The sequence below is a fragment of the Lemur catta genome, chromosome 1 (genome assembly GCF_020740605.2).
Source record: "Lemur catta isolate mLemCat1 chromosome 1, mLemCat1.pri, whole genome shotgun sequence".
Taxonomy (NCBI): Eukaryota; Metazoa; Chordata; class Mammalia; order Primates; family Lemuridae; genus Lemur; species Lemur catta.
Window position 1 is genome coordinate 247,732,964 of NC_059128.1, and position 25,256 is coordinate 247,758,219.

Sequence of the window (25,256 nt, forward strand, 5' to 3'; positions counted from 1 at the left end):
TCAGATGAATATATCCTTATCTGGTTGCAACTGTATATAATCTAATAGTCAAATGTGTTCATCTTAAATTAGTTACCATTACCTCTTTATTTGCAAGGCATTCTGAAAGGCCTAGCGGAATCAAAGATAAATAATATAAAGTATGTTCTCTCCAGGGCTTATATTCCAAGAATGTTGCCATAGAAATCTCCTAATAATTGTTCATTCAATAAGTATGTAATTGAGAACCGACTCAATTAAACTCTGCTAGTTTCTAAGCACGATGTTTCTAAAAAAGATATTAATGATGTATCCCTTCAAGGAACTTCCAATCTGAAAACAACTGGAAGAAAATGCTTCTGAATTTATTCAAACATATGAATACCTTGCAGTTTCAGAGGGTGCCTTGTGATTGTGCACATAGACTCAGTAGGTGCTAAGGACATTCTACTAAGGTTTTCAATTTTCTCTAGCTCCTCTGTCAGGGCAAGCAGAATCTTTAAATCATCCTGTTATTGAAACTTTGACAGCTGCTTTAAGAATTTCTGAATTGACAGAGAAATGAGTGGAGAGAAAGAGCTGGTATCCTAAGTAAAGTAAAACAAACATGATTTCAGATACTCATCAAACAGTCTAGGTGTCCTCATACATCACATCAAGCACACTTTTCTATTAAGCTGTTAACATAAAAGAACAAGAAACAAAGTTAGCATTCCACAATGAATGTGCGGAGATAAAGCGCAGAGCAACAGATTCTTCAGTGACATTAATAAGGTATTTGGTACACTAAGTCTAAACAAAGTTTGTATGAGAAGGAGTACTTATAGTAACCTTCAGCTATCTGCCTTAAATGTAATTAATTGACTATATAAAAATCCATTAGCATTTTCATCTCTTTTCTCCAAACTAAACCAAAACAGATAATATAATTCATTAGCCAGGATTTAAAAAAATATAAAAAAGATCATGATATTCCCTTGGTATGAATGCACAATGTCCCCACACCTCCAATCTTAAAAAAAGAAAAGCAGTGAAAGAATTATGCTGGGATATAAGAAATAGGAATGACGTCCCAAGTGAAATAATCAAGTAAAATCTTGATTGCAAATGATTGAGAGCAAATGGCAGATGATTTAGGTTTAATAAGACACTTTATAATTTTAGTTTTTCAATGTTACTCTTTTAAAAGGAAGTTTATTGGCATCGTATAAAAACAACTCAACCTGTCATTTTACCACACTGTGCACATCCAGCAAGTTTGCCTGGATCCCAGGAACATGGCCTGAAGAAGGATTATGCTATACACATGGTCAATTAAAAGAGATACCATGCATTACCCCTCTTCCATTAAATGTGAGAGATAACTTATTCAAACAATAATCATATTTTCAAATGACATAGTAGAGATACTTCTAGTACATAACATCTGATACATGATTTCTTACCTTCCTTACATTACTCCTTATCAGTTTATGCTTGTCTAGTTGTTTTTATGTGCATGTCTATTTAACCAAGTTTATTGTAATAAGTACTCTTTACTCTCCTAGAGTTGACTTTTTCTGTGTTTCCAGTTTGCTTGGCATGCAACCAAATTTGAATGATCAACTTTAATTACCAATATTTCTTTCCATTCTCCCTTATTTTCCCCTCTAAACAGTCATTGAAAGAAAGGTGCATCATTACTTACTCTTAGCTTTCCTGTATTCTAACTTTCCTCAGCAAAAAAAAAAAAAAAAAACAAAAAAGGAAAAGAAAAAATCAGCAACATATTTTATCTTATGGCAGAAAATTTTATTTTCCCATCACTCATCTCCTCCTATACCAACAGCTCAACATTTCCTTCCCCATAAACATTAATAACATATTTTCCAGTTTAAACCAGTGTTAACTTAGGTCTGTTTAATAAACCAGTTAAAATCTATGTTCCTTTAGAGGCAGAGACCAAAACCTTTTTAAAACTCTCTCTCTCTTTCTTTCTCTCTCTCTCACACACACATACACATTTTTGAACCATGAACCAAACCAATTTAGCAGTAAAGTGTTCATTATTCCCTTTCTAGTGTTCAATATAGAATTTGGCACCTCTTAACCAACTCAAGAAATGTTGAATATTTAAATAAATGGTCAAGATGTACTTCCCACTACTTTTTCTTATTTCAAGAAAACAGAACTGTTGTGAAAGTAAACATTATATACAAGAGAAGTATAATTCCATGGTATATGGAAGTATAATTCTGGTCTTATACAAAGATAATTTTGATTTTATTTATAGTTCTGGAAATTACGGATATGTTTTTTTAATACAACCATTTTTCTTAATATGTTTTTCCTATCGAATGGATATTGTCACATTTTCATCATTTACCTCACTGAACTTTAACTGTCATAATTATCTGTCTGGAGTAGAATAATTAATTTGGAATATTTATTACTAAAGTCAGAAAATGACCTACTAATAAAATTTAGATGCTCTTTAAGGCATCCCTGTGGCACAAACTCAGAAGACAGCGCTCTAATGGGACTCCTGCACATTTCGAGATGTTTCAACAGACAAATCATAAACCTCACCTTCTGGAAAGTGTAACCTGTGTAAGGTAGTTAGCCCTTTCTCCCTACCCTAAATGTTTCTAAACACAATGGTAATGAGTCCAAAACTCTCAACACAAAGCCTCCCTATTATTAATTAACATTCCCCATTATTAATTATGAAATATTCAAAGTTAATCTCTCTTTACCCTACATTGCTAAGGCATATTGTATCCCTGGTAGAAGATTTATTGGTTTGTCTCGCATGAAAATTATTCATCTATGTAACTGTCTTTCGTACTAGATTCTGAGCTCCCAGATGGTAGATACAATGACTTATTCGTCTATGTTTCCCCTGTGTCTGACACATTATTACTGTGTACTAATAGACGGTCAGAGACACTTATTGAATTAAATTTGCATATCTAAGATGCTTGATGATCCACACATCCAACTTTTTAAAAATACAACCCAGGCTAAGCTTAGTCTTCCTAAAATATGATTTTTCAGCTAGTTATTCTTCTTTCTTAAAAATTTAGAAAGAGAAAAATGTGGGAAACAAACTGATATAGATGAGGCTTATATTAATAGATTCTTGGCTACTTTGTGGCAACTCTCTGTGGCTCTAATCCTTCTTCAAAATACAGTCCTCTACTGTAGTAGAATTTATGTTGTGGGGTTCCTAGTCTCTGTCACCATTAGCCTGAATGATAGGGAAGCAGCACTGGATGACATTAAGAGACTGCAGTCTTTGGAGCCAGACTTCCTGGTTTCAGATGTCAGTTCCAGTGTTAAAGGTCCAGAATACATCATTTTTAATATCAACAATTCCAGTGTTAACTTGCTGAGGGACCTAAAGCAAGACATTGAACCTGTCAAAGCTTTGTTTTCCTCATTTTTAAAATGAAGATAGTAATACTAAGTACCTAATAGGTTATTTTAAGGAATAAACGAGACAGCCCATGGACATTATTTAGCAAATCAACATGATGTATGGCATTTAGTAAGTGCCTATTTAATGAATGTTTAAAAAAATTAATTCTTACTACGGTGTTTAGAATGCTCATTCAATATTTGTTCAGTGGATAACTTTTTGAATTTCTTCTGATCTAGGCCTTCATGATATTATTTAAAATAAATCTCACCAATAACATGTAACACAAATAAATATTGTAGTGATAAAATACAATTCAAAGTGGAATATAAAGACTATTGAGACTTTTCTTCACTCATGTATATAAACAAGTAGTGGCTAGTGTGTTGTTTTAATTTTAGAACTTACAAAAGTATTTTAGGAACAGTATTGAGGGTGTATTTCCAAGCATTCACATAACATGGGGGAGTAGGAGGCTAGAGTGGACCATTTAAAAATGTTTTCCTATGTGTCTATAGTCAAAACAAAATGCTATGTTCTGTTTGGATTTTTAAAAAGGATAATTTAAACACAATATATATATTTATTTCTTCCTCATGGACTTAAGAACAGTGACTTTACTGCATGTCCATGAGTGGAATACCAAACTCAATTAATACCTTTGACAGAGTATAACAGCAAACAAAAGTATCAAAATGGACAAGATACCAAGAACCAGGTACTTAAGTTCTCCCATGTATGTGTACATTTAAAATTCAAATACTAATTTTAGTGTGTTCTTAAGTGTAAAACCTTGCCTAATGTTAAATAAGAAATTTTGGGATTAAGTGAGATTATGATTTTATATAGTGTAGCTGATAAACTTAATTTTATTTGCAAGAATGATCTCGTAATTGATTCTACTTCAAGTACAAAGAGAATTTTAATAAAAATTAACTTGATAGTAAAGTTCAAGTTCTCAGATACCATACTAATATCAAATATATATTTGAACCTGAAGAGGAGTACAGATAATCTGAGCAGTAACAAGGGCTAAATCATGGAGCAAAATACACTTAAAAAATTAAGCACCAGCTCTTGATTTTTAAATAAAATAATCTTCCTCAAAGCACTGGTCCTTTTTAAGTAAACATTTATTTGATACCCAGATGTCAGTGAAGAAAAAATCATGTTTTATAGCAACAAAGTCAATATTCCTATGAGATAGATGAGCATACATAGTCACCTCAGTATCCAATTTTGTCAGAATTAGATTAGCTGAATGTTAAATGTGCCTCTAACCTCTACGTATAAGAGACTTTTTTTCCTTTCAGTTGGTCTAGAGTTAGACTACTGCTGTCATTAAATAGCAGAAAAAACTTTAAAACAGTGTGTATAACACCACCACATTTCTAGTGGTACAGGCCAGTGCTACATAATCAAATACATTAGTATTTCTACAATAAAGTATGAATTACCACATCAAGTGGGATAAATTAAGTCCAAAAATAGACTCTGGTCAGTTTGAGGCATGTTTTGCTGCCAAGTGAGTTCAGGCTGAGTTCATTTCTTTCAATTACACTATGATAAACTCACAGGTGAGAAATGCCACTGTAAGGAAAATAGAGAAGACTCTTACCTTGGCACATGAAACCTCTTTCTTCATAGCCAGCATTGCAGGAGCACTTGCCAATGGGTACAAGCCATTCACCTTCTGTACTGCAGTACATCCTTGGAGGATCTTCCTCCTTAGAATTGTTGACACAAGAACCTCTAACCTCCACCAAAGACTGGGAGTCCATGGGTACTGTGTCTGGAAACATAGCCAGATTCTTCACTGTAAATGGACACTTTTTGAAGTACACTCTCACAGACACCAAGGCAACACAAGCACCAACGTCTTGAAAAGCCAAATAAAATCCCTTTTTGTTGACAGGACCAACTTCTCTAATCTCAGTGTTGAGTTTAAGAATACGGTCCCCGAGATCCATTTGAGTGAAACTTTCATCAGCTGCAATGGTGTCAATCTTTGTAAACTGATGCTCTCGGAATTTGACCCCGTGGTCATCATCAGACTCCATGTAGTACAGGTTGAATGTCTCCTTGCAAGTTCCCAAAACCAATGGGATGCTATTACAATCTCGTAGAGTGAACTTGAGCTCCACGTAAATCTTTTGAGCTGAGTTCCTGGGGACCCAGTTTGTCCTCAGCCAATTATTTTGACTATGATCCATGACATTGCACACCTGGTAAGTCCTGATGGGTGTGTAATGTTCATCAACACCACTGATCTCTTCCCACTGTAGAATCCAAGAAAGAGAGAGAGAGAGAGGCAGAATTAGTGATAATAATGAACATAAGATGAGGGTGGCAAAGGCATCACAAGAACTATGGAATAAACAGAAACTTTAATGTGATTCATTTAAAAAAGTGATGCGGAGCAATTCCATACCAATCTTGTTTGTAGTTTTTATTATTTGCAAGGTTCTTTGAGTTCACTGACACAAAGTAGTTTGTAATTTTGATAAAATATATTGATGACATTGCAATTGTTTGATGGATATTCAGTAAAAGTCACTTAGCAACTGATTGAGCTTAAACAAACATTCTAGGATCAAAACCTCAAAGTGGTTGTGTCCAATGACAAAATAACATGATTTTGTTGTATATTTGTGGTTCTGTTTGATTGCTTATTTTAAAAAAGAATAAAAAATATTACCACCTAAAATTCATCTTTATTAATCTTTCCCAATTTAAGCCAGGTTTTTTGTACAATTGATATATGGCAAAATAAAGTGAATCTAAATGATGTCATTGCCATGTATCTTCCTGCATGACATATTTTAATGTGCCATCATTTCAATGGATATATGTTGAGGAACTATGAAAGAAAATTTGAAGTAAACATATAAATATACCTTATTCCCAGCCCCCCAAAATAAAAGCGTAAGTTATGCATGACAAAGAGAAGACCATAAATATTCAATTCTTAATGCCTTTTACCCACATTGGACTTTTACGCAGGCAAGAAATATACAGATATTTTTGGGGGGGGTTATAGTAGTTAAGTTTATCTTAATGCAACTTTTCTCAGTGTAAAAAGACTTCAAAAGTTTCAAGACTTTTTAAAACAGTGAAGCATGATTTTCTGTGATCCTGAGAAGAGATTTTTGAGAAGCTTTTAACCTAGCATCTTTATTTGCGTGTGCTACTTATGACCCTAAAACTATTATATTAACTGTTTCTGTACTTTCTTCTTACCATGCCCAATTTTGCCTACTGCTTCCAGGAAAACACATCTTTTGCCATGGCATTCTTGAATTTAAAGTCATTTAAGGCTCTCTATTACTATGCAAAATCTTTCAAACTCTTTAGTTTGACATTTACATTTTTCTAAAAACTGGTCCTGAACTACATGTTAATTGTTCTAAAAGTTTAAATTGAGATTAGTTAATTACAATTTTCACTTATGCACATACTACTTCTTGTCAATGTGAACTCTTCCACTACTTTCAAAAGACCAATGGATCTTTCGTTCTTTATTCCTTTCTTATAGTATAACCTACTGGACTGTGCTCTTTTCTCCTCTGTGCCACCTATAACCCTACCATTTTTAAAATTTCTGTATTATATAATTGTTGTTAAATGCCCTATTTATCTATAAATTTAATTCATGAAGTATACAAGGTTTAGTTTTGTTTCATATACATTTGCTATATTTTAGACCACCATAGTATGTAACACAAAATTTCACCTTTTGGGATAGGCACAAAAATTATTTTTCATATATAATAGAACAATAAAAAGTTTTCATTACAGAATATATTTAAATTTTGCAGACAAATAAATAAACAAAACAATGTGAAGCCCATTACAAATGTGTCTCTAAATTTTTCTCCAATAAAGAGAATACTTATTTCCATTAGGAATAGCAGGTTTTCAACACTTTTAACTAAATCAATAGTATTTAAATTACAATATTTTTTCTATTTATATTTATTAGAGACACATAGAAATTCTAATCCACAACATCTAATCACAAAATGAAATACAATATTGATTTATAAATTGATGGTAACTACAAAGAAATACAGCATTTACTTGGTCTTTAAGCCTCATTAGGGAAAAATAAATTATTCATATAGGGGCATTTAAATTACCAAAACAATTTGCAGACCCCGCCCATCTGAAAAACACAGTTTTAAAACTTCTTCCTAGGTCATTTGCCAACTTACAAAAAACCAAAACAAGTAAAAATCATTATTCATTTAATAAACTTGATCATTCAGCATCTAGAATACAAGATAGATATTCATTTTCTGGAGGCAAAATTGGCCAGATTTTTACAAAGGAACAAAATGGAACTATTTTAGAAAACCCTGGAAGTCATATACAAGATTTTTTTGTATCTTAATATAGGAAAAAATATTCATATTGTATTTTTAATAATCACCAATATACCATTTGCAAACATTCAGTGTATTTATGTATTATATTCACTTTTAAGAAGTGAACTGTACATGAGAGTCTCAGTTCTAAGGATTTTATACTGAGGTGCATATAATAATAGTCACATTCAAAGCAAAATTAGTGTATAAATTTAATATAAGAAAAAAAGTAAAGAGTAAAAGAATCTGTTTACTCTAAAAATTTCTAGTATTAAAGCCAGTGTTATATGGAATCCACAATTATCATTACATTGGTTCTACAATGGCATTGTAAAGTACTGAGCTGGCAAAAACTCCAGAGAATAAATGCTTTCTGGGACCACCTTACAGAAAGTTAGATCATGACAATATTATTTGAAAATAAACCAATTGCCTTTACATTTTATAAACCAAGATTTCCTTATAAGAATGGATGAGATTGTTACTTTGATGAATCATTCGCAAATTTCTTCTGCAATGAACAGCATTTTAGTAGACATCAAACAGAACATATTATGTAGAGATTTTTATAATTTGACATAAAATATGATTTTAATTATGAAGATCTCAGTGTAGTTTAACATTTGGCAAGCTATCACAAGTCCTTGAATACAGAGGTATAAATTGCAAAAAGATAATGCAAACAGCACCAGCATTCTTTGCACATAAAAGGTTACAGAGAGCAATTATCACTTCATCAATTTGTAATGAAGTCCAAATTGCTTGTAAGTAATGGTGGCTTGTCATCTCAAACCAGTGCAAAAATAGCAAGTCTCTAACTCTAGCATTTGCTGAGAACTAAAGACAGTAGAAACAAAATCCTTAAATGATTATTTTCTCACTAGCAGCAGCAATAAGACAAATCATTAATTAAAGCTACTGCAGTAGTACTTATGCTTTATAAATTTAAGGAATGCCCAAGTTTATCCATTTTTTCCAGTCTGAGAAACAATGTGTACTGCTCATAAATTATTCGGGATTCTATACCGCATAGTAATTGTTTCAAGGCAGAATTGGAAAGAAAATGGAAGACATGCAGAATTGGTGACATACAGAGTTTGGTGGTGAAAATCATTCATTTTTCTAATACTTAAAAAAAAAAATCTCTGTGGTGGTGTCCAGCAGTAATGTCTTCAGCAAAGGTGGATGCAGACTCAGGAAGAGCTCAAAATATTTTCTAATGCTCCAATTCTCCAAAATCAACAATTCTGATATCTACCCTGGTTTCCAGATTTCTACTCTAAGCTTTTATTATTACACCATAGATGCCAGGGCTGGATTCTTTGATTTTTATCTTTTTCCAGATTATTGAAACTATAAGAAAACTATGCATCCCAACTTCCTCTTCCTGGAGAGGCCATTCTGAAATTCATTCCCAGTAGCTTAATCACAGTGAAGCTCTCCATCATCAAAGGTAGTGTAGGATACAAAGGAGACTCTTAGTTTATATTTTCTAGATAGCACAGGTCCTTGTCACTGAGTCAAATATGTATTTTGGAGGTAAACACATATTTTCAATAATTAATTGGCATTCAACCTAGTAACTATCATTCTGGTATGCTCTAATTATAGTACTTAAGGATTTATACTTATTGTTGATATTAATTACTTTTGCAGAAAACATGTTTAGCTAGCTGCTAATGTAGAGTATGGGGGAGGGTACATTTTCTTTAAGAGAGGGAGAAGCTGCAAAATATTAAGTATACAGGGTAATATGATTCAGATGTTAATATTAGGAATGTGAGAAAATTAACATCAGGATTTATCTCTTAAGACTTAAAATTAGTTTCTTAGAAATTTGTAGATGACAATAAAAAGAAAATGACTTCACCAATATTAGGTTTACATTATTACTTTTGCATGTCCATGGTTAATAACAAATACACAGTTTTGCATTTTACAAAATTATAATGATGATTGATCTCAGACCGAATAATTTTAAGTGATATTAAATTGATTCACATTATTCCTTTCTCCACTCATGTTTCTTATTCTCTTGCCTTTTCCCTTATGGACACTCATAGTTATTTAAAAATTCAGTCTTCATCCGACAAGTGTTTGAGCATCTACCATGCACCAGCATTTTAAGCATGCATGCACAATCTCTTACAACCAAGCTGTCACTGTCAAGTGTCAAGCACAGATTTATCCACAAAAATCATTATATTTCTATTTACTCACAATATTTTTTCTTAGAGCATTCTGGTCTCAAAAGTGTACACACACAAAATATATATGTATAAATATATATTGTATATTTATACATACATAAAAAATAGTATGATACAAAAAGATTGAGTAATATAAAAGATTTGAGACAAATGGTGAGTAGAATTGTATGCGTGTGTGTGTGTGTGTGTGTGTGTTTGTAATCAGAGAATTAAATTAGTGGCCAATAGATCCGTGAAAGAGAAGATAGAGATATGATGTTGAAATGTCCACATCATCAACAAGATGTGGGCCAGAGTCTAATGACAGAAATGGCCAGAAGGAGAATGTCTTGGAAGGCACAGATAGTTATCCTAATAATGATAACTACTATTATTCCCCATCTACCTTTAAATTCTAAGTATTCAGCAGAAATTTGAGTATGGTATAAGAACTGCCTTATGGAATATAGGGAAGCCACCATCCCACTTTGGGTAAAGTACACTGAAAAGAGCTGGAAAACCAGGAAAAAGGTGAAAGACCCAGAGATTATTAATGAAGAAAACCAACAAAGGATTTTGGAGAGTGAGAGGAAGAGTTAGGAAGAAAGTGATATATGATCCTTGCTAAGGATTCTTAAGTAGGTTGGGCAAGCCTTGGTACATCGTGCAATTTTAACAAGATGCAGGCTATTAAAGGCATAACATCTCCTGGAAGCTGGATTGTGTGAGGATCCTTTGGTCCCCTCTGTTTCTATTTTACCCAGCACCTCACTATTGGGCTCACAGATGCCTGCATTTTTTTTTTCATTTCTCTACTTCCTTAAAACCCCTATGGTGAGACAAGAACTACAGCAGTCTCAGCTTCACCCTTCTAGGGGCTTTAATTTTAGTTATTCTCCCAGCTTGGATTGAGGTTCACTATACTGAGATCCCATGACTCTTTGCAGCTTTGAACAAATGTCCCATCCCTCTTACTATAGTCTGTCTAATTTCCCTAAATCAATGTTTTTCAATTCTGGCTAAACATTAGCCAGGGAGCTTTTTAAAAATATTGCTTTGTGGGTTCCTGCCCAGATTAACTATTTTGTTTTTAAGTTGCCTAGGCAATTGGTTATTGGTTGGTTATACTCAACCCTTGCCAACTGGATTTTTAACTTCTGAGCTCTATCTGACCTGAAAGGATGATCTGATGTCTGATTCCATAACTTCTAGGTCTCCTTAGAAACTTGTCCAAAGTGCCTGCACTTGTCTCTGTAGCATGGTCTTTTGTTCAGCCTTCATCCCATCTGGCTTTCATTCCAGATTTGCCATGGCCCAGACGTGCCTTACAAAGATGCTCACCTGAATAACCTCATTTTCTACCTCCTACAACGAATTGTAAGATATTATTATAGAAACCAAGAAAATCTCACCATTGTGTTCTTCTATTTGACATCTGGTGGTAAATGCAAAATGTGTGCTTTAAAAAACATGTAAACAATGTGGGGGATTACTTTGAGTACCGTATTTCTACTCGTATGAATGAAAGACAGTAGCTTGCTATAGATAGTTTGATAGTTTTCCAAAGTGATTTTCTGTGGTGAGTTGTGGTTTTTTTAAATGTATTTATATTAACAGCCTTATTCAACTCTATATGCATGTATGAAGTGTTTCTATGTGCATAGCTTAGATTAGAAACTGTGAATTGTGAATAGTAAAACAGATCAGTGAAATGCTATTTTTATTATCCAGAAATTGATGGTGGACAGGGTGGCATAACTGTCATACAAAGCAGATGGGGATGTGTACTCTCCCTCAGGTATTGCAAGGAGCTGTTGAGAATCAAGAACAGATGATCACTGGAAGGAAGATCCTGGAAAAGCATTAAGGAAGAAGAAATGGAAAGATGGGATGACTGGAACTTCTACAAATCAAATGTGGGGATATACAGAGGTGGAGAAAATGTGTGAGCAAACTTAGTGTGATGTGTGAGGACAGAATCTGTTCAAGTGTGAGCAAGTACAGGCAGTTCTCATTGAACATCCTCCAGAGTTTCTTGGAAAGTGTGACTTTACGCTAAATGACACATAATGAAACCAATTTTACCATAGGCTACTTCATATGAATGAGAGTTAAGTTCCCAGGCACATTTCTAGTCACAAAAACATCACTTAACTTCTAAATAAGGACCCAAAACACTTCTAATAATTAACATGGAAATAAATGTGAACTATGCATACATTTAAGGAAGATTAATAAAAAGTCAGATAACTATTTACTCAATTTTTGGTGCATCAGTGAGTGACAGCTGTTGTGGCAGTGGTAGATTAAATCACAGAATAAATGTTTACAAAGAAAAAATTGTAATGAGCACCTCCACCCACTATGCAATTCAAAAATGAACATTAGCAAATATGGTGGGTTTGCTGAACAGTTTTTTTGGTTTGTTTGTTTGTTTGTTTGTTTTTTGAGACAGAGTCTCACTTTGTTGCCGGGGCCTAGCTCACAGCAACCTCAAACTCCTGGGCTTAAGCGATCCTACTGCCTCAGCCTCCCGAGTAGCTGGGACTACAGGCATGCGCCATCATGCCCAGCTAATTTTTTTTTTCTATATATATTTGTAGTTGTCCAGATAATTTTTATTTCTATTTTTAGTAGAGACGGGGTCTCGCTCAGGCTGGTCTCGAACTCCTGACCTCGAGCGATCCACCCGCCTCGGCCTCCCAGAGGGCTAGGATTACAGGCGTGAGCCACCGCGCCCAGCCCGCTGAACAGTTTTGTACCACATCGTTTATTGTTGTGCATTAGTATGATTATAGTATACTTGGTGTGATGAATTTTTATTTGACAATAATCTGTATTCATTCATTTTTAAGCCCACTTACTTCAGTTGAGGGTATCAGGTGGCCAGAGCTTATCCCAGCAGCTCAAGGCACAAGGTGGGAACTGACCTTGGCCAAGATGCCATGCCATCACAGGGTGCACTCATACACCATGTTTACTCGCACTGGGACAATTCACACACACCAATTCACCTAGCAGGCACATCTTTGGGATGTGGGAGGAAACTGGAATATGTGAAGAAAACCTTTGCAGATACGGGCAGAATATGCACACTCCACAAAGATAGTCTCCCCAATAGGGAATCAATTTTTTTCTCATCAGTGTTATAACAAAATAATGTTGAACAAGACAATGTTATCTGAGGACCTGCTCTACTTAGACCAGAAAGGCCTGGAACAATTTGGGCAATATGACGCGTCTCTACTTCCTTTGTTACAATTAGAAACTACGAAAGAGAGGCATGGTGAGCTCTGGACAGGGAGTTGGTAGTCCTGAGAAAAGAAAAGAGGGGAGCTTCAGAAAGGCTACTGCAAAGATCCATACAAGAGTTCTAAAGAAGGCCTCTGTTGAATGAATATACACTCCATTTTCTTATGAATGCACGCAATGTATATGCACATGTGAAGACAGTAACACAGATTATTATCTCAGAATTTGTCTACTATTGAAACATATTTCAGAAAAATTTCTCTGTGTACTGAAGGATGAAGCATCAACAGGAGAAAATTTCAAGGATTGTATATATAAATAAATAGATTTCTTTAATTTTTCTCTGTGAGATAGTGTCCTGATTCTCTATAAATCTCCTTCCAAGAACATTCAATTTATGTTTATTGATTAACTACGATGGTCCCAGCTCTATATCAATAATGCAGTAATGAAGAAGGTAGGGTACCTATTCTTAAGAAGCATATTGTCTACCAGTTATAGCCCATTATTCTTTTATATTGACATATTCATCTCTATATTCATTATTCTTTCTGCCTGACATGGTCTCTGGTTTGGATCATCTTCCCTTCCCAAGTATCTAACACTGTGCCTAAAACCACGTAAGAACCCTATAGAGATTTACTAAAATTAAATGGCACGTGATTTGCCAAATGTCAAAGTTATATAATTAACCAAGCGCAGAATTGTGCTTTTGGTTACATAAAGCATTGGATTTAAGAAATCAGTATTTTGGCAACCCCTGTGGAAAGCATTATGGAGATACCTTAAACAGATTCAAGTAGACCTACCATTCGATCCAGCTAACCCATTATTGGGCATCTACCCAAAAGAACAAAAGTCATTATATAAAAAAGACACCTGTACCCGAATGTTTATAGCAGCACAATTCACATTTGCAAAGATGTGGAAACAACCCAAATACCTATCAATTCATGAGTGGATTAGTAAATTGTGGTATATGTATACCATGGAGTATTACTCAGCTATAAGAAATAACGGTGATATAGAATCCCTTTTGTTCTCCTGGAGAGAGTTGGAACCCATTCTATTAAGTGAAGTATCCCAAGAATGGAAAAACAAGCACCACAAGTACTCACCAGCAAATTGGTTTCCCTGATCATCACCTAAGTGCACATTTGGGAATAACACCAATTGGGTATTGGACTGAGGTGGGGGGTGGGGAGAGGGGATGGGTGTATACCTACATGATGAGTGTGTTGCTCACTGTCTGGGGAATGGTCACCTTTGAATTTTCTGACTCGGAAGCATGGGGGGTGAGGGGAGGGGATGGGGGTATAACTACATGATAAGTGCAATGCGCACTGTCTGGGGAATAGACACGCTTGAAGTTCTGATTCCGAGGAGGGGGGGGGATAGGCGGGACATGGGCAATATATAAAACCTGAACTTTTACACCCCCATAATAAGCTGAAATAATAAATAAATAAATAAATAAAAATACAGAAATCAGTATTTTGTATAGTTATGTGTCAGAGAGTGATCCTAAGTAAATATAAGACCTATGCCAGGTTTATGGAAAAAAGAGGAGGGAAATAAATTTCTAGAAATGATATGTTACTAAATTTATGATAAAGATCTTTGGAATAGATAGTGAAAATTTTTGGAAGGTGAAGAGAAAGAATCTGAAGGTCTGGGATATGGTGGGGGCGAGTGGAAAAAACTTTCAAAAATGTTAAAAAATGCTTAAAGATTTACCAAAAAAAAAAAAAAAAAGGAATTTCTAGTCAGAGGCATTGACTTTGCAACAGATATGATATACTAAAATATAAAGTATGTCATGGGGAGACCATATCTAAATTTGTCATTGCCAAAAGTTTCCAATTAAATCTGCTATTTGAATTTATTTTTCCTGTTAGGGGAAGAATGTCAATATCAAAGGAATGATAAGAAATGTGTAATTTGCATTATAGAGGTTTGATATTTTAATTATGAAATCTTTCTATTTGTAATGTAATGGAGACTTAAAATTGCAAAGATGTTCTCTTTACAACTATAACCATGAATTATGCCATTATCTGAAAATAATGTCAGCAAAGAGGAAGTCAACATGGTTAAAAAATCATCTAAGAAACCATTTATCTATTCTATAAAAGTAGATTAAAAAAACCTGTTGATATTCATCAGCGATTTTCTCACTCTGTCTTCCGTTCATTTATAGCCAAATGGTTTTACTTTTTATAGAATGTATTTTCCCTTAAATATCAGGGAGTAGGACAATGAGACTACCATGTTTCCAATTCTTGGAAATATGTTCAAGGTGAAATTGTCCAATAAAAAGGTAATTTTAGAATTCAGCATAACTGCTTGAAAATAATGGGGGAAAATTCCATGCACATTGGCTTAACTTGTCTAGACTGAAAACTGTGCAAAGATGGACATTTACAGAATTATTACAAATGGCCAACTACTTAGAAATTAATGCGTAACAGTGACAGCAGCACATTTCATATCAGTTGTGAGATTCATGTAATTTCCTGCTATGATAATGGGTCACAGCCACAGTAATTCATAGCAATTTACAATATACCTGTGGAGCACTCAGGGTGGCGGAAATGAAATTAACTCATGTCACTATGGAACGTATGCTAAGTTTTACTGATCTTGAGATAGCTAAGTTTATTTTTTTTACAAAATAAGTGTAATACTTTAGAACATTACTTTGAAATGTGAGCTGCTTTATAGCACCAATGTCTGCTGTTCTTCCCACAAGGATACCAACCAGGCTTCACAGGAATATTTTTGATTCTTTACCCATAGAGTATCTCAGGGAGTCCAGACTTAAGGGTCTAAACCCCAGTGATTGACAGACCCTGTGTTTGAAACCTCGCCTGGCTACTTAATAACCATGGGATTTAATAGACTATGATTTAATTTACATATATGTAAAATGGGAAAAATAACAGTGAACACTTCTTAGAGATGATGTGAGGAAAAGTAGATTGTCCATTTAAAATGATTGGAATTGCGTGTAGCACCTGGGAAGCAGCAAACAATTGTTAATTACTATCATTCTGGTTAGGCTAAGTTGACCAAAAATGTCCCTGGAATACAGTGGGATCTTTTTTTTCTTATAAAATGACACGAATGTATTTTAAATTTAAACTTTTCCTATTTCCTATTCTTTTTTATTTGTCTAGAGTTTTCGTAAATTATTTAAGGCCACTACAATTTCTGACAAGTATAAATTTGTTTTATTGTTTTGAAATTCAATATATATAATTAATGACAAAAGTTAATTGTCTATCTGGCTGCTTCCCCTCTTTATTATAAATGAGTCAGCTGTCTTTTATCTATGACATATGTGCCCTTCCAAAGTGAAATAAAAGTTTTGCTTGATAATATTCCACACTGAACCAGGTTTTACTTGACTTCACTTCTTTTCACTATTCTCTGTCTAAAAAAATAAAAATATATTATCTATCTGCACAAAATGTCCATAGACATATTAAATAGTTTAATACAAATAAAAATAGATATTATTTTTATGTTTTTACTCTATACTGGACAATGTGTTAAGCCTTGGGTATTTCATGTTTAAAATGGAGATGACAATAGCACCTTTCTAATAGGATTATTAGTTGTTAACAGATAATATTGATAATTTATAAGTGCTTACAAAGCTGTTATCTGTTAACTAAGTGAAACAAATATTTATTAAGCCCTTACATTCTACAAAACAGTTTTTTGGTACCACCATTATGATAAAGATCTAGAAATCATGACTTCCTGCCCTAAAAATAGCTTATAAGAATTGAAATATATGTGTGTAAATCTATCATTAGAGAGTCATACATCTATTCAATTGAAATTCATTATGAGCCAGGCATCATGCAAGGGGGATCTCCCACTCTGTGGGGAAAAAAAAATAAAACCACTGCTGTTTTCGTAGAGCTTATGTTCTATCTGTGACAAAATAATGAGTAAGAAACACACACACACACACACACACACACACACACACGCTAGGTGATGTGGCGATAATCAGTATGAAGATGAACAAAGATAAAAACAGGCTAAGAAGATAGCAGATGACAGTTGGGTTGTTGGAAATAAAATTTTACCTAGGGTAACCAGGGATACGTTCTCATTTTTTGCAGAAACTTGAATGAAATGAGAAACTAGGCCAAGAGAATGTCTGTGGATACAGCATCCTGGCGTGAGGGAACAGAGAGCCCGTGAGCTGTGAGACAGGAGGTGCTGTTTTAATCAAGGCAAGGCAAGAAGGTCACTGTGGCTGAAACTGAATGAGCCAGGCATAGAGTGGTGAAACATTAGATCAGAGACGTAGGTGAGTACAAGCATTTTTAGGTCTGTGTAGGCCACATGAGGGACTTTGAATTTTATTCTTAGACAAATGGTAATTCAGTAAAGGGTTTGGGCAGGAGTGACATGATCTGAATCATGTCACAGAAAGGTCACCTCCTGCTATGTGGAAAAGAAACTGCAAGGAGTGAAGGTCTAAGAAGTGAGATCACTAGGAGGTTATTGTAACAGTTAGGTGACAGAGGACAGAGCTGGGATAGGATTGTATTTGTAGAAGTAGGAAGAACAGATCAGATTCTGGGAATATCTTGGTAGTAAGAGCCAAAGGACTTGATAGATTGGGTGCGGGATATTAGAGAAAAGTGGAAAATGTGATTTCCACCATCAAAAGTTGCCACCCCCAATGCAAGAACCAGAGACAGAGACTAGCAATCAGGACGTGGCATTTAGGGAAGAAATTTAAATGTGAGTGAAATTTTGACTGGTGAAAATACATGAGGACGGAGAAGGAGGAAGAAGCATTCCAGCCAGGATGCAACAGGGGAAAAGGCACAAAAATACTGTCTGAGTTTGGGTATCACTGAGCAGCTCCAGTAAGAGATGAAGCTAGCCTTTCACTGACTAATTCAGCACATATTTATCAAATACCCATTATGCACTAGTGACTCCATCAGGTGCTATTTCAGCAGTAAATGAAACATTCTGAAATATCTCTCCCCAGGGAGCTTACATTCTTGTGGGAGAGACAGAAAAACTGCCTAGGATTCCCCTCCTAGATTTTGGTGTTCTTTTACCAGGCTTGCCTAAACCCCAACCTCATCTCGCACTAAATGTTTTTCATTGGCCACTTTTCTAAGTCTTTGATATGTATAAATCTAATACAGTCCTCATAACTAAGCTACAGGGTAAAGGAGTATTAATATATATACTTCCAATAGATGAAGACATTGAGCCGCCAAAAGATTAACGAAGGTCTTGTAGGCACACATTAGGGTGCGACAGAAAGGAAATCTGAACTCAGGGACTCTAGTTCACAGACCGAACTCACGCTTCCCCGTTGATTTGGTTTGGCTTATCTTACAATTCTTTCTATCTTATTTTTTCCCTGCTCCACTGCCTCATAGAACCTACCCAGTGAGTGACTCATTGATCTTTAAGACCCAATTTAAATAGCACTTTGTCTGTTAGTTAAGATTTTCTTCCCTCCCCACTAAGATTGAGTCACTCAATCCTCAGCTGTGCACTTTCATCACTTCCTAAATAGTTCCACTACTGCACATATTATCTAGTACTGCATTGATTTGCTTAAACATTTTTTCCCGAAGAGGTTGTACTTGCCCTCAAAACAAATTATGTGATTTTTAAGAGTAAAAAATTATCTGTGTAACTGAAGATTCTAACATTGTGTTTGAAAAATTTATATACTTGCAGGGGCAGATCTGTAGAAGTATAAAGCTGGTTAGGCACAGTTGGGAATCATTGGGGCTCTGTTAAGCTAGAGAGTACATTAATGGTCTGAAGAAATTCCACTTCAATGTTTAATTAACACTGTGGCCCAAATTTGTCCAGCCATTTTTATCTTCTAATTGAGCATAATATCTGGCAGGCGTCACCCAATAAATAGTTGCTAAAGTAATGAAAGAGGATCATCTTATTATAATTTTTCCAATAAAAATAACAAAATGAAATGTGTAAATATTTAACCATATTTTGTAGGCTGAATTATGTACCCCCAAAATTCATATGTTGAAGTTCTAACCCTTAGAACCTCAGGCTGTGATCGTATTTGGAGATAAGTCTTATAAAGAGGATGTTAAATGAAAATGGAGTCATTGCTATGAGCCTGGATCTGATATTGCCGAGGTCCTCATAAGAAGAGAAAATTTGGACACTGACACACACACAAGGGAGACTCTGGGAGGACACAGGAGAAGACAGCCATCTGTGAACATGAGAGAGGCCTGGAAGCATTTTCTTCTCTCAGTGCCCTCAGCAGGAACCAGTCCTGCCAATACCTTGCTTTCAACTTCCAACCTGTGAGAAAATTATTATAATATTATAATATTTTATTATAATCAGGCCAGTCCAGAAAAGTTAGCTATTTTTCTTTATCAGCTTTTCCCAGTAAGTGTTAAAATGATGAGTAAAGAGTGCAAAACATATGGCTTGATTTCAATAAGATATATAAAATAAATCAAAGAAACAGATGTAGCTTTTAGGTTAAGTCATCACAAAATTGTTAAGTAGAAACACCTTGAACTGCTACAGATGGAGGATGCTTAATAGTGCTGTACAGAAAATGTCTTAGGGTCCCAGTTTCTGCACCATGAGGGACCTGTTTTAAGCTCAGATCTAATGTTGAAATTATGCTTCCAAATTTTAAGAGAAGCTGAGTTGAAAATTTGTTTTCCATTATTAAATCTGGGTGGAAAATAGCAGGGCTACTGCACAAAAGAAGACACATTAATAAATTGTGCAGCATATTGGATAAAACCAATGCGTTCTTACAAATCCATTGTTAAAAACAGGATACTTGCAGCAATTTTTTTTTAAAGATTAGTTGATGTGGAAAAATATTGCAAATGAAAATAAAGTTCTGTTTTTGAATAATAGCAATATATCGGGGCAATGAAGAACTTAAAACATGTTCCTGGAAACCAGGACTTTTCAAGAAAAGAAATATGAATCAGAATAGAGCTAGGTTTCTTAGTATAATTTTCAATACTATACTCGGATTGAAGAATTAGGCATTAATACTAATGCTATGATGAAAGGTTGGACATTAATACTAGAATCCCACTTTTTGTCAGTTATAGTTTAAGGTACATTTCTCATTTCATGAGACATCGATCTCCTCATTTCAATCTCTTCATGCTCTTGAGACTCAAATTTACGCCTTTTATAAATTATTATAAACTTTCTAAGCAGCTTGAAATCCATTTAACTACAGATATTACACTCCAGGCACAGGTATCTGGTGTAGGTAGAACATGAAAGAAGCACTTAATACAGTCTTATATTTGATCCATTTAAAAGTATTTATTGAGGGCTTATTGTGAACCAGACACTAGCCAAGACTGGGGATGAAGCCAGTGAAAGAAACAAACACCAAAATCCCAAGTTTCGTGGAACCTGCTTTCAAGGAGGAAAAGAAGAACAGATAATAAAAAAGGAAAGTGGGTAGAAGGATCACTACCCTGATACGCTGTCACGGGCAGAGGTCTAAATGATGTTAGGAAGAAAATTATTTATCAAGATAGGAAAAATTAACTGCAGAAGGAGCAGGATTGAGGAAGGAATCTCAAGATATTTTGGATGTATCGATTATGAATGCCTACTAGACATGCAAGTGAAGATGGCAATAAGCAACTGTCATCATGAGCCTGGAATTCAGGAGCATGATGAAGTCAAAGGTACAACACAGGGATTGTCAATTGGTAGATGGCGATATTGGGTGGGATACGATTGTAGATAGAAGAAATCTGAAGAATGAGTTCTAGAATTTTTCATTTATTAGAACTCAAGAATATTGGGAGAACCTAGCAAAACCACCTAAGAAGCAATGATCAGTAAAGCAGGAGAACTACAAATATGGCATGACAACACCAAATGAAGAAGTTTCTAGAAAGAGAAGACAAGTACGTGATAAGCTATGTCAAATGGTCCTACAAGATGAGAAAGGTGACAGTTGAGGACTGAGCCACTGATTTTAGCAACATGGATGTCATGGGTGTGCCTATTATAGAATAGGATCGTAGCTGATGTATTCTTACCTGGGTCTGCTTTATCTGTGTGTTTCTGCAATAACATTTGATTGAGGAAGTATGTGTGTATTCTGAAAGGGGGCCTATGAACAAGAACAGATCCACTGATTTTTGTAATACAAATCACTAAATCACAAAATAAATGAAAATGGAATGCTGTATATTATATAGCTTTCATTTTCCTTATTAGAATAAAGTAATCTGTTTTATATTGCCCATAAAAATTCTACATTTTTAAGGCTACTTGTTTTTATTTAGGGTATATTAATTATAGAATTTAAAATATTTGTAAAATTGTCAAAGAAAACAGATGGAGGTGCTAAGAAATTTTTACTGTAAATTAATAATATAATAGACTTATTTTCCAGCAAGTCAAGAGAGTTGCTATACTTCATTCCTCAATCCCAATCCAATTCTTTAAGTAATATCATAGAGGTATGCCATGGCTGACTATCTCAAATAAGTTATCTATAGTGAAAAGGCTAATGCTTATTTAGACTTTTCATATACATAAATATATATACACACAAACACTCTATCACACATGATATACATTAACAAATATTTTTTTCTGATATTTACCAATTAATTCTGAGAATACACAGAGTCTTTTGAAAAAAGGGGACATTTTTAGGGTTACACTGATATTTTTCAGCCCAAATTTATTATTTAATTTAAATTAGTTAATATTTTCATCATTTTTACTATATATGTGTAACTCATTTTATCAGCATTTATCTGCATATCTTATTCAATGTAATAAGTATATGATAAAATATTTATAAATATATATTAAATAAGTATATTATGAATATGTTTACTTTTTGAAAACACTAATTTGATGTAATAACATGATAAAAGGCTTTTATATAACAATTCAACAAAGGTAGGACATGCACATGAAAATATTACTCAAGATAAAAATTAAAGTCTGTCTTAGCCTGTATGAATAAATTCACAGGTAAAGTGAGAATCTAAACTGTACACTATTAAGTTCACTACACTTTTATGATTAAGATAAATCACAAAAAATAATTTTAACCTTATTAGAAGATGAAAAATAAACAAAGCAATGATCATTTTCCATGGCATAATTCAGAGCTCTAAAAAATGGGCACATAGAAAATTAAAGCTTAAAACCATAGCTCAGGTAAGAAAAGATTCAACAAATTCAATGGACAGGTGCATAATGTATCATTTCCTCGGTTTAATGAGTCTTTGAAATGTTATATTTCTACACAGTGGAATTTCCTATAGAATTCCCAATTCCCAACATGTTTTTCTATTGTCATTTACCTAAACACTGAGTGTGCTGTGGAATCAGTACTGCTGGGCTGAATGAAAATGAAACTGTAAAAAGCACCAGCTGGCTGTATTCAAAATGGCACTTGTCCAGGTCTCAAATGTCTTATTTATATACAATGGAATCCTGCCAGCTGGTTAATATTTAGGGCTAATAAATGTAATTGGCAGTACTACACAAGCACAACTAACAAACATCAAGAAAATACTTCTCAATGTGAGGTTTGACTTGTTCTCCTTTCACAAAACTGAATTTGTGACAGTGGAAAATGAGTTTAAGCAATTTTGCTTTTGAAATAATAAGTATTTTTAAAAAATGTAAACTAAGCTATAGGAGAGTTGTAAACTTACCATCTGGTCTACATTTTATTAAAACAAGAGCATATATTAATATGTAAAGGGTTACACCATTATATGGAAGAACAGAGGCATTAGACAGGTCCCTTGGCCTCTCAGATAAAGCAAAGGGTAGTAGGCCCTTAAGGAGGTCACAATCTAGTGTCAAGATAGATTAATGCCTCATGATAATACAGTGAGATTTTACCACGAGTTTTATATGAAAAGCAAGATGGAGCCACTAACTGTGCTAATGAAAAATGTAATAGTATGATTTAGGTTTCATTTCTATTAATAAAAACAAACAGTAGACATGTACCACTCTATAGAAAGAAAGAAAAAAGAGAAAGAAAGAAGGCCTTTCTTGCAAACAAAATCGGTAGTATTTTTATATGCTTTAAATTTGAGTAGCAGACAGGACTGCATGGCGATTGTGAGGATCCACGTGAAATGAAAAATAAAAGGGTAGAACTGACGAAACATTCCACCTACTTCAAATTTTTGCAAAGCTTTAGTACTAGAGAAGATATAAAAGAGAGAATTCTTTAGTTAATGTTGAAAAATGAGGGGGTGGAGCAGGGTAAGAGAACTGAACAATTAAGAAGACTTGATTTTAATTCTGGTTTTAGTAACTTCTGAAGTTTCTATTTTCTCAACTACTAAATACTTATCAAATATAATTCCCTTTCTAGATAATTAGCCAGCTAAATGCCCAATTCAGCCACAACAGGAGCTGGGTTACCCACCGGACAGATTACCATGTACCTATGCCATAATCTTTCTAGGTTTAGATTCTTTATCATACTTTGATTATGGGTGCCCAATCATATACTGTCGTCACAGCACACACATGCAGATAAAGCACAGAGATCATATCATAACAATAATCCAGAAATAGGGCAAAAAACACCCAGTAAGGAGTTGGATTTTTTATTTAAGACATGAAGAAATCAAGAACACACTGGAGAAATCAATGTCCCTGTTGTCAATTGACACAAGATTTGGGAGCACTTAGATGATTTAATCCTGGGACGGTAGTTTCGAGCTTGACCTTCTAATATCACTGCTGCTGTCCTATTTCCCTATCTTTCCACCAATTCCCTGTCATTATCTTGCCACAAAACATTCACCTTTATTTGATGTGGGAAAGAAAATAATAGTTTTTCCATTTCAAGAGTTTTGTCTCATTTTGTTTTAGCAATCACAACGGATACCAGAAATTCTGGCATGAAAAAGTTTGACTGCCATGACTACAGTATCTTTCATTGATTTTTAAAGAGCTTTTCAGCATGTGTTTACATTTTGAATTTACATTTTGAGTTATACTCCTGAAAAACATAAGAGTTTGGTTGTTCTAATGTTTGCTTATTTTAAAAATCCTTCGTTGACTGCTACTTTAAAATTTCTGCATATGATTATTGAAAGTAGAATCACTTATAGCATATCTAAACTAAATTCAAAACAACCGGAATGTAATTAGATTAATGCCAATGTAAACCACCAACCCAATGAATAGAGGTCTTTTAAGCACAGATAGAGTACCATGGTTTGGATGCCAAGAAATCCCTGTGGCCTGGAACCTATAAGATACCATTTCTATGTAGGGGCCTCCATTTTCATGAAGTCACTCAAACAGATCAGCCAGCCATTCAACCACTTCTACATGCATATCTTCATGTTTCCTTTATGAGTATAAGGGAAAACAACATTTTCCCTTAGGGGAACTGATTTCTTTTCATTTCTATCTGAGACTAAGTTGAGCAGGAAAGACCATCCTCCTTTGCCAGTGATCTCTATAACTACTTAGTCTCTGAACAATTTGAAGAATACCAACATCCTGAAAATTCCAAATATTGCTCTGAATTAAGTGAATATATTTAAAGGAAAATGTAAAACCTCTAATGAGTAGCAAGAAAAACACATCATACTGTTTATAAAAATTATACCTTAAAATATTTATATATTCTTAGGATATTTCACTGATTATTTAAATTTCAATGATTGTTTAATCCAGAGTCTCATATACTTTTACAATTATGATTACATTCAAGCCTAGACATTTGCAAAGAAATATCAGATAAGACACCAGCATAAAATCTATAGCTACATCCAGTTCCTAAAAAATGGCATCTACTTCTTGAGCCGTTAAAAAACATGTAAAAAGTTGCAAAATTCAAGATTTCTGCTCATAAAGTAAAATGAACATAAATTATTTGAAAGGGAATCATCACATTAGCAGAAAAAGCCTAGAATGCATCTGTTTTCTTTAAGCAAAATCTTTCTGTGTGTGTGTGTGTGTGTGTGTATGTGTGTGTGTGTGAGTGTGTGTGTAAAATAGATTAAATTACCATAGGAAAAAGTT

The 25,256-nt window shown here is 34.3% G+C and overlaps 1 protein-coding gene across 2 annotated transcripts in view; it reads right to left on the bottom strand.

The window, feature by feature from the left end:
• Positions 1–25,256, bottom strand: part of EPHA3 (EPH receptor A3) — a 326,023-nt gene that overhangs the window by 230,231 nt on the left and 70,536 nt on the right. For both annotated transcript variants that reach the window (XM_045557657.1, XM_045557665.1), the window contains exon 3: positions 4,998–5,658. In XM_045557657.1, coding sequence (XP_045413613.1) covers positions 4,998–5,658 — 661 coding nt within the window. The remainder of the gene's footprint in view (positions 1–4,997; positions 5,659–25,256) is intronic.